We start from the raw sequence: 11,622 nt of genomic DNA on the forward strand, positions 1-11,622 counted from the left end.
ATGTATCTTTTAATTTACAATAGTCACATTCCTGGAACTGGGTGGGTGTGGGTGTGGGTGTGGGTGTGTGCGCGTGTGCATGCGCGCGCGCGCGTGTGTGTGTGTGTGTGTGTCTGTCTCGCTCTCTCTTTGAGTATGTGATATACGTACACACAGTATCCAGAATTAGCTCCGGGTGTTTCAGGACAAACATGTTGTGCAGGTGCCAAGGGCCCCGGAAACATAAAATGAAAATATTCCTCATGGCTGTTGTTTTGTTGCATTTTGCTTTGAAAGCTAACCGTGGTGTGAATGTGCCAGTCAGACATAGCCGAGTTCTGAACAGCAGTGAGACTTTCAACAGAAAGACGTGACACATTTAAACTAACCAACCTTTTCTGGATTCGTCAGGGCCCACTTTCTCGCGGTCTGCCCATCAGTTACTTAACGCGGCATCTGACCACTTGGTCAGATGGGTGGGCCATGTGCATTTTCAGAGCATGTTTATTTCAATGATCAATTGATTGTGTTCCGACTTGGATCGAGTAGCATAGTATACAGTAGATTCCTATTTATCATTATCACAATGATCCCCCCCAGGTGTTAAAGAAAAACACCTTGAATTTATTTTTTACATTATCTATTTGAGATATTTATAATGTTATGTTAAAATCTTTGTGTTTTTCCAATTACCAGTATTTGGGGATCCACTTGCGATATCCTCACGGCCCAGCAGTGGGCCACGGCCCACAGTTTGGGAATGGCTGAACTAACTCACTGGACACCAGCACTTAGTTGTGGACAGGTTAGATTCCTGGTTGCAGGGGTGTCACACCACATTCTGGGATTCACTGCGGGTCCCCCATGAATGTTCTTCATAGGGGGAGTGGGTTTAACCCATTAACTCATTTAGTGCCCATGAAATTAACGGATTATAAAGTCCACGATGCCAGTCTCAGGTTGGCATCACCCCCGTTATCTTATTTTGAAGGCCAGAAGTCCACAGCGCAAACACTTCCGGTCTGACGTCATCGCGTCCTGCGCCAGAACCGATCGTTGTCCACGTGGAGTTGTGTAATGGCGGACCGGGAGCTTTTATACATGTGTAACATAAGCGAGCATCTGCCTCCATCCTAGCTTCTAAAGTGTAGTTTTGAGATAATGGACATTAAAGATGAGATCCCCCGTCCACCTCAATGTTATGGATGGGACTATTTTGTGCTCGTGGAGCCGTGATGATGCGAAATCAGCGACGGATTTCGTCTCCGGACCTCCGGCCATTGTTCTCGGTAATGTATCCGCCGTTACAGTAATATATTACTTTTCACGAGTATTCTCGGGATTGGCACCATGTGATACTCGAGTATTTTTCACGAGTCTTCTCGGGATTGGCACTATATGAGTTAAGACTGGGAACGCATTATTACGCCTTATTTTGTGCTTTGACTATTGAAAAATAGCAGATATACAAGCTCACAGCACGGCACCGAGTGTCGCGTTGCAAGCTTGTAGATCTGCAATTATTGAAGAATCGCGAACATTTGTGCAAGTCTTTGAATATTTCAAATCCTTCTAATCCTTTCTATGTCATTGGTGCTCAAACATTTTCATGTTAAGGACCCCCAAAATGTTTAATATTTAGTTCCAGGGACCCCCCAGAAGAAAAATCTGAGTTACAAATGTTCGCTTAAAAAAATACATATATTCAAAGATTTGCACACATTTTCACGACTTTTCAAAAAATAGCAGATCTACGTGCCATCGCTGCCCACTCGGTGCCGCGCTGTGAGCTTGTATATCTGCTATTTTTCAATAGCTAAAGTATAAAATAATGAAGGCTCCTCCACCTTGGGCCCTAGTAACTCAGTCCCACTTTCCCCCCCTTGTGACGCCCCTGCCTGGTTGCATGTTGCTGATCCACCTGCCTGGGCCACAGTTCCCTCCCTAACAACACCACTGCTCACGCTAAAGTTAAGCTTGCTGTAACAGCACAATAATGTGTTAGCCACAAACGCAGCCACAGGAATTCAGCCCAGAACTCTCCCTGTGGAGGGTTGGGTATTTCTGATTGTGAAAGAGCTCTCCTGAGAAAGTGCATTGCAGTAAATCCAGATTGTCATGATGTGAATAAGAACGCAACCCAATGACTAATCCTCAGAAACAGAAAGTCATTTGTAAGTCAGAGAGTGAATTATAAACATATTATCCATCTATTCCTCCTTGGACTGTGATTTGTTTTGTTTTAAGACTGGCTGGCATGACATGCACCCCCCACCACACACACACACATGACAGAGAGGCACAATGCACGAATGCACACAAAGCGCGACCGCACACAACGCATGCACGCAGGCACACACAGCGCACGCTGTCGTTTCAATCTTTATTTATCAGTATTTGCAACACCTGTGTATGATTTGCTTCAAGTGCCACTCCAGCAGCCTATTGTAATGAATGGGCAGGGATTTTACACTGTTCTTCAGTTCATATCAAGCTAAATGAAATAAACCCATCACCAGACGAAAGGTGGATTCAAACTTTGGGTCCTCGCAACTCAGAAAGAGCATAATATGGCCAGTGCACTAACTGGCTCAACCACCAAGTATTCTTTTTTTAAGATTATGTTTTCTGGCATTTTGTATCTCTCAGAGTTACATTAACACTGAGGATTTTACTGTGTAATATATAACTTGAATCCCCCTTAGAGCTCCTTAAAATAATCCTCATTTAAACGACAAAAGAAAAAAGAAAATAAATCAAGCAGCATTTTCTCCTTTAAGGTCCCAGACAATGTATTCAGCCACAGAGTTTGTTTTTGTCCTAAGCTCCAGGCCACAGAGGTTTCAGACAGATAATCTGAAAAGGAAACCGTTGTAAAGTGCTTCCCTTCCCAGACTGGACATAGTAGGGTTTTAACCACGGGCCTCAGCCAGTGAGGAACAACAGAGAGACGGAGACAGAGAGAGAGAGAGAGAGAGAGCGACTCCGGGCGCTGCCTCTTGTGTGACATCTGTTCTGAAACCACGGATGGAATTCTTCACATAGCTCTCATCTGGTTGCTGGCCCATAGCGGCTGAAGGCAAGCAGACTGCGCCTCCCTCGTATGCAGCAGAAGAGAAGTCCATCATATTCATATGTTAACTCTCTCTCAGGAGGATTGCAGTTCTCTATAGCCGAATAGTATAGGTATACGCGTATAGGTCATCATAGGACCTGGTGTCCCATGGCGAAAATGTTTCAATCTTCAAGCTCACAGCTTGTAGATTGGCAATTCTTTACCCACTATACCATCATAGGAATACGAATACGTTATACAAAGTATAAATTAGACATAAGGAGGGTCCCAGCAACAATTTCCTCACTGTTAATTTAAAGTTATACTTTGTAACTTTTTTTATAAAACATATCTTAAAATGTTCCTAACTATTAAATCGCTAAAGTTTTAGAACCCCCACTCCGTTAATTTCAGCCCCAAAAGCCTTTTCTTTTATGTTTTCTACTTAGCTGTGACAGGGGCGGGATTTCCCGGCAAAATTACGTCATCTGCATCATCCGTATACGTTGTGTATACGTTGGCCAATCCCATCACGGATCATACACACGATACACTACCGGCCAATCACAGCGTGCTTGCCGTCTCTCAGCAACAGTGTTTACGATGTTGAAGGATTCTTAACCTCTTACTCCCCAAATCCTGGTCAGAAAATTACGTTCTACCCCTCTACGGATTCGTTATCGGTCGCGGTGGTTTGCGGCCCCGCTCCGGTGGTCCGCGGCGACTCCGGGCGAAAAACGGACAAAAAAAGCAATACCGCTACTGACCACTTGTTGAGCAACTTACACAGTTAGCTTTAACTGATTGTACTTAATGTAACCAAGTTGGACATTCTCTGAGTTACAAATGGATACATTTACTCTGGGTTTTTTGCAGTGTCTGCAGCAGTAAGAAAAGTCCATCATATTTTAACTCCCTCTCATGAGTCCACCTCTCTAAGGAGGATACCGACTCAAAGCTGTCTCAATATTTTACCTTTCCTTCCAAGAAATCTCAAGATCTAGTAAAGGTGCCAAGACCAACATGTCCTGATTTTATTATAGAATTTTAAACATTCTTGTATTTTTTACAGCATGACACCACATCTTTTACACAAAAAATAGCAAATCTAGAAAGTCACAATGTGTCGATCGGCTACACCACATCTTTTACACAAAAGAATTGCTAGGATGTCACAACGCGCCGATGGGCTATTTTCCCCAACTGCTCGCCACAGAATAGGGATGCCAGGGTTCATGTCACATGAACCCGAGGGTTCTTATTCTGTGGTGAACATTTGTTCTAACAAAAGGTCAACTATTCCCATTTAAGCACATCATGTGGTTAAATGGGAAGAGTTGACCTTTTCCTCTCATGCATGTTTTCAGTTAAAGAGTCTTCTACTCTTTAGAATGTTAGACCGGAGGATTTCTGTCCGTTTATCCAGTTTTCATTCTGGGGCCCGGCCTGACCCGTGCTATTCTGGGTCTCTCCTTGTGCTTAGTCCAGGGAAATGTGTGGTATTTGCACCAGCTGAACAGAACCCCAACAGGAGGTCTAAACAGCGGAGCGCCGAGGACAATGCCATCGCTGCCCGCGTGGCATAAATAACCCTCCTCCTCCAGTGGAATGGGATGGGTTGGGTGGGTTTTGTTTAAAGTCATGAAACGGGGGAAGTTCCACATGTCAAAAACAGGAAGTGTGGGCCTGTGGAGTCAGCTCCTCCGCAGGGTCCCGATCCCAGCCTTTCACTTCCTGTCCGGGGGTTCTACACCGGCCTTCGCGCTTCCTGTGGTTGAGGACACACAGAGGGAGAGACCACAGAGTTCTGATTTATATAAGTGCTATGGATTTTCCTAGATTTCCTCATACCTTCACTTTACCCGCCTCAACTCTATATACACTGTGCTTAGTCTACTGGGTCCCCTCATGGGTCTATTACTTGGTCCCCTCCTTTTTCCCCCTCCAGGCCCCGAATCTGTTTACTGAAAATTGCCAATATAGAATCTGACAACGCTCTCACAATGCTAGTGTTCATGTGGTTAATGAATATAAATAACATGTTAATGTGTTGTGCAGTGCAGATGTGGTCAAATGTGCAGCTACAAATTGTGGCATAACTGATTGTAAAAGATTCTTTGGGTTTTGCTTGATGAGGCAAACTGAGGTTTGTTAGAGCCAAAGGCTGAATGCAACTATACAGTACAATTAAGTTTTGTTAGAAGCATGCTATCGAAATAGCAACACGTTATGGCTGTTTTATTCAGAGTCCAATGACTAATTTGATAGTGTGTGGAACTCTGTGGAAAGACCACGTAGGTAATCTGCTGCGAATAATTCCCAAATATTCAAAATAGCAATTACTTGAACAGAGAATGTAGAATATTGTTAAGAGGTTAAATGTCATGATTGGTTTAATATCTCGTATCTTTAAATAGGGCTTATTTGTCTTTAAAGACCTGGCTGCAGCTAGTGTTTCGTTTAATGGTAACTGTGAAAGAGGTCTAAAAAGCCTTCTCTTTGGGGTTGGAGACAGACTTTGCAGCTGTTGTGTGTTCAGTTTCATGAGGTCTGGACAGTGGCCCAGAAATCTGGCTTTCATGGCTTCATGGCTTTGGTGTTGTGATCTCCAACTCTCTTTCATTTGCTGGATTTTTGAAAATGAAACAGAAAAATGACAGATTGTAGAGTTTGGCGTTTTTGAACGGTCTGAGGTCGCGCCTAATTGGTTGTTAGTACAGGCCGATTTGTCGTTTTTAGAAAGGATCAGTCAAATGCCTGTGCAAGCCTTTGCCTTCCCCATGGAGGCATCATAAAATAAAATGTATTTGGCTGGTCAGCACTATCAGTGCCAACGGATAAACCCTAGCACCTCTAATGAAAATAAGTGTTCATTGGCTCAGGTTGAAATCATGATCTCATAGGAAAGATGTGAACCTACCCTCTCACCATGGTAACAGATACACCTGTTTATACCCCTGTCAGCGCCCCCATCTCTCACTGCCCCTCCCTTTATCTATGCAACAGTAATAACAGCATTGTAGTAGCAGCATGTTTTCAATATTGGAAATTATGTTCATACAGTAGGCTGTCGCAGATTACATTGTGTGTGTGTGTGTGTGTGTGTGTGTGTGTGTGTGTGTGTGTGTGTGTGTGTGTGTGTGTGTGTGTGCGCGCGCGCGCGCGTGCGTGCGTGCGTGCGTGCGTGCGTGCGTGCGTGCGTGCGAGTGTGTGTTTGTGTGTGTGCGTGCGTGCGTGCGCGGGTTTATGTGTGTGTGTGTGTGTGTGTGTGTGTGTGTGTGTGTGTGTGTGTGTGTGTGTGTGTGTGTGTGTGTGTGTGTGTGTGCGTGCGCGTGGGTGTGTGCGTGCCGCCGACTATTGACGTTTCATTGCTGTCAAGCAGAAACCTTGTGTCAAATCTATTTTATTTATTTATATCTTTTTTTTAATAAATGAATGCTGCTATGATGACACCTGAAATCCCCTGCAGGGATAAATAAAGGTTTATGTTCTTCTCTTATCTTTGGAGAACAGAATGTGCCTCCGTTTGTGTTCACTTGACAAACAGGTGAACATCAGTGCTCTGATCAATGGCTTTTTTGTTTGTTTTTTTGTGCAGAGGTGAAGGATTATGAGCCTCCGTTTGGCACCAAGGTGCGAGAGCACCCCTGTGTGGAGAGTATGAAGGATAACGTCCTCAGAGACCGAGGGAGACCAGAGATTTCCAACACTTGGCTCAGTCATCAGGTAAGACATACTGTACATACATACAGTAGCACATGCATATAACACACACTGTATATGCATGCTTCACTGCACACAAATACGCACTGAAAGTAGCCGACGCCGCGCTGCAGCGGGTTGTGAGCTTGGAGATCGCCTATTTCCAATATTTTTTACCAAAGTGCCCTTTTAGAGATTTCAGACCCTTCAACATTCCCTGCACGTCCCTGAAACTGGGGGATCTTAAAATGTTGAGAATCACTGATCTACAGTAAATCAGTGGTTCTCAACCCTTTACCCCCATTCTGCTCAGAGTGTCTCATGCCAGTGGAAAATTATATACGAAATCCATGGACATAAATAATGGAATGTTTGCAGCTCTGTTCTCTTATTGTCTTTCTCACTGTATGCTGTGAACTGAGAATGGCCTTCCTCTGCTCTCCAGGGGGTGGCGATGATGTGCGCCACCATCGAAGAGTGCTGGGACCACGACCCCGAGGCCCGCCTCACGGCGCACTGCGTCGCCGAGCGCCTCGACGAGCTCGAGTACGACATCGACAAACTCTCCAGCCGGAGCTCCTCCGCGGAGAAGATTCCGGAGGAGCTGAAGATACCACTAGAGGAGGAGAGCGCAGCGGAGGAGGTGAAGATAACGGAGATACAGGAGATCATACCGGTGGACTGTTCAGTCAGCGACGAGAAGGGAGAGCAAATTTAAAGCCAGCTTTATCCTCAAGGACTCTTGAGGATGAATGTCACCGCGGGCACTTATTTTACTTTTTTTTACCGTCTGTATTATGGGATTGGAGACAGCTGTGGCACAGGTGGTTCACAGAGGGAATATCACAGGAGCTGAGCTCCTGTATCCAGAACACTGTGTCACAGCATCTAAACATCTCTACGAACCCCTTGTGGGTTTCTTTTTAATGCAAAATAGTGGTTTTATTCAGGACTCTAGCACCTAACAAAACCCTAGTTTCCACACATCATGCACACAGATTGATCTGGTAGATCTGCAGAAGTAATTTTTATGCATTCAGATGCTTTAGCGCTACTGCAAATGTTCAGTAAATATGTTCCATACCATGTCCCCATCCCATACTGGAAAGAAAATGTCTCAAACCTGTCTTCAAAATATGCAAACATTGGCCAAAAACATACTTGAAAATATGTTTTGGACTCTAAATGGACTTTCTAAAATATATTAAATTTTTATTTTAGCACCTCTCAAAAATATATTTTACCCGTAGGGCTTATAGGTTCTCTAAAATATCTATATATTTTTGAAACATTAAATATATTTATTTTCTGCATGGGTCATCTTATGCAGCTGAAAAGCCAAAGAAACAAATACTGAAATACTGAAGGTAATCCAGGACACAATAAAATCCTCCATGGTCATTTATCCATGTGTTACTCTGAGAGTGTAAACAGCGTCATATGGGCCCATATGGACCCAGACAGTTAGTCCTTATGAGAGATACTGGACAGGGATTTCAAACCAAAGACATTTAATTTGCACTTTATGGTGAGATACGTTTGCATAACAGATGTTGTTTTGTTGGGATATTCTAATGTGGGTGGGTTTGGGTTAATGAGGGGTTTTAGTGCCTTTGTGTGGAATGAGCCAAAAATGTAAGCAGAAATATTTTTGCCATAACACTAATGATGCTGATCCCAGCAGGAATTCAAGGAATGTGTGTGTGTGTGTGTGTGTGTGTGTGTGTGTGTGTGTGTGTGTGTGTGTGTGTGTGTGTGTGTGTGTGTGTGTGTGTGTGTGTGTGTGTGTGTGTGTGTGTGTGTGTGTGTGTGTGTGTGTGTGTGCGCGCGCGGATGTACTGTACGGTATTTGTTCTGTATATATTCTTTGTGTATCTTGTGAATGCATGCATAGCTAGACTTGTTTGCCAAATAAGCAAGTTCAATGTATATAGACAACTGTACATAAAAAAAAACAAGATTCAAAAGGGAAAGTAATCTTACTACTTATTTTTTAACGCAAATGGAGAAATATTTTACAGAGAAATAAAACGGTTTTGGTTTATATAATCAGCCTGAAAACATGAGCATTGTGCCAAAGATCTTTTTATCTTGTCATGTACCGGTATGTACTGTATGTAATATGTAAGATATTGTAAATCTTTTATGAATAAAAATATTTCTGTATTGACAATTCAATAACGTCTATAATGTCATTATCTCAACATTTTGAAGATTCTCATCTCATTGTCAGGGCCTTTCATGAGGCCCTGTTTCTACTACACGGTTAAATGTAACTCTGAGACTGTACACGTGTAACCAAATGGACCTCATGGTTCATTTAACTCTGTACCTGTTTTTCTCTCCTCTTTTTACTTCCATTACCCATCCTTCCACTTCTCCATTATTGGTCGTCTCGCTGCTCTGCATCCCTCTCCTGCAACGTTGTCCTCCCTCTCGTTCCAACAATCCCTTCGCTTCCTTTCCCCACGTGCCATGTCTATGTGTTGGAAGTGTCCCTGAGCATGTCACTTGACCCCCAATAGCTCCCCCCTGAGTGCTCATCATGACCATCTATACCAGTAGGACGCCTAAGGGTGACACAAGCGAGTTCGCACCATGTCTTGGACATCTGGCCAGTGTTTATCTGCCAGTTACCCATATATGGAGACCACTGGTACCCATATATGGAGACCACTGGTACCCATATATGGAGATCCATGTACTGTATATGGAGATATGCTGTGAGACCCCAAACATGCTTACTCAGTTATTCGTTATGTGAAAGTCCTATGACGTCTATGACATCTGACATCATACATACAATCCATTTTATGCCCATACATGGAGATCCCTGTCTGTAGAACCAGCCACACAGATATGGCCTGACTTGGCCATCTGTCTTGGCCATATATGGATTCTGTTAGTGTGGTATGTGGCCAATATGGCCTCCACATACAGTATGGGCATTCCCATATGAAGTCCTGTTAGATATTAGCCTGATAAATCAGTCCGGACATCACCACCCCCTGTCCAAACGAAGTGTGTGATAGAGTCTGACGCTTGCAGTCAGGCTAGTTAGATATGGGCTTAATATTGATGACATCAGGGATCTCCATATATGGGCATAAAAGGGTGTTATTGTGGGTACAGTGATGTCAGAGCGGCAAACACATACGACTGTAAAAAAGCGTACACGGACAGATGCCCAGAAACATGATGTGCCGTTTTCTCCTAGTAAACTGCGACCTTCGGTCACAATAAAGGTCTTAAGTCGACCATAAATGGCACTTAAGCAGCCATCAGCTGGGTGAAGCGGGAACTGCATTTATGCAACCTTAAACAACCTTTCTTTCCTTCCTTTCTCCTGCTATGCAGCCTTTCTAGGAACACCAGTGGTCCACCCCCAGACCGTTCTCCTTAATAAATACAAAAATATATATATCTCAACTGAAGAAGTACAGTAATGTTTTGTATAATTTTTTTTGTCCCCGGCTCTGAGCAGGTGTAGCAGGTGCCCTGATTGAAACAGACAATCATGGACCTATGATCTGTAGCCAGCCAGGATCCATTGAGCGAAATAACCTCCCCATTCAGTCTGAGCTGTGTAGCATGCACTTGTTTATAGTGAAGTGAGCACCAATATAGACAGAGGTCTGCTCGAGGCTATGTGTGAGTGTGTGTGTGTGTGTGTGTGTGTGTGTGTGTGTGTGTGCGTGTGCGCGTGTGTGTGCGTGTGTGTGTGTGTGCGCGCGTGTGTGGTTGTGTTGTGTGGTGTAGACATTCCAGTGCAGACCAGAGTTTGTACCAGGAGAATAAAATGACAGGCCTGCTAGGCCAACGCACTGGCTCTCGTCTGGCAACAGGGAACAGTGGCTACTACCAGCTCTAAAGCATACACACATACGTACAATGTGCACCCAGTCCTGTAGCACACAGCAACATACAGTGTTAGTTTAACTCTGAGTGTATTTTGAAACACGTAAATATAGTTGATGTGTGGCCTGGGCCACAGGGTAGTGCTCCAGGCACCTAGGCTGGTAATCCAACCCTTGCAGCGTTGCAGGTTCGAGTCCTGATCCCGACGACCTGTGCTGCATCTCACCCCCCATCTCTCTCCCCGTTTCCTGTCAGCCTACTGTAGTGTACGCCTATCAATAACAGCACAAAAAAATATATATATCTTTAAAAATTAATAAATATATATATATATAGGCTATATATACTGTATATATATATAGTTGCTGTGTATCCTGTTCTCTTACTGTGTCTTGTGTCCTTTCGTCATACATTTGTGTATACAATTTCAGCTGAATCCTATTTCAGCTTTCAGTTAAAAGTTTGTTTTTGGCAAGTGACACGGTCGCACCAGAAAGTATAAAATGAAACTTTTAGTCTGTCTGTCTTTTTGTCTGTCCTCTATCCTCTATCCGTGTTTCTCTCTCTCTTTCACCCTTATTCACAATCTTTTGTTCATTTTCCATCTCAAATCCCAAGTTCCCTCCCTTATGGCTGTGTGTCTGCTGGTATATTCCTGGAATCACTGACTCTCCTTAGGGCCAAACATCCTGTGTCCAGAATTAACTTGTGGCCTGCTTTCCACTATTTTATAGGCCTCACCAGTGGTACTGTTTTTGCACATATTCCACTGGCCTGTTGTCACTATTCTCTCTGCCTCTGAATAGCTGCAGTACAACTTTATACACTCTTATCCAAGGTGCCAAAGAGCAATTTATTACAGAGAAAATGGCATGAACCGTAGTAAAAAAAATAGAATTAATGGTCAAGTAAATAGAGTGCAGAGAATGCAATTAACCACTTGAACCTTACTGTATTTATATATACTTAGTTGACCGGAGTCCCTGTAACGAAGAGGTCCTTCGTTACATATACTTTGCACATCTATA

At 43.6% G+C, this 11,622-nt stretch overlaps 1 protein-coding gene across 1 annotated transcript in view; it reads left to right on the forward strand.

Moving 5' to 3' along the window:
* Nucleotides 1-8,294, forward strand: part of tgfbr2b (transforming growth factor beta receptor 2b) — a 39,690-nt gene extending 31,396 nt beyond the window's left edge. The window contains exons 9-10 of the mRNA XM_080744763.1: nt 6,633-6,760; nt 7,182-8,294. Coding sequence (XP_080600889.1) covers nt 6,633-6,760; nt 7,182-7,454 — 401 coding nt within the window. The 3' untranslated portion in view covers nt 7,455-8,294. The remainder of the gene's footprint in view (nt 1-6,632; nt 6,761-7,181) is intronic.
* Nucleotides 8,295-11,622: the final 3,328 nt, after the last annotated feature.

Source organism: Nannobrachium achirus, assembly GCF_963921795.1.
Source record: "Nannobrachium achirus genome assembly, chromosome: 2".
NCBI classification, from domain to species: Eukaryota; Metazoa; Chordata; class Actinopteri; order Myctophiformes; family Myctophidae; genus Nannobrachium; species Nannobrachium achirus.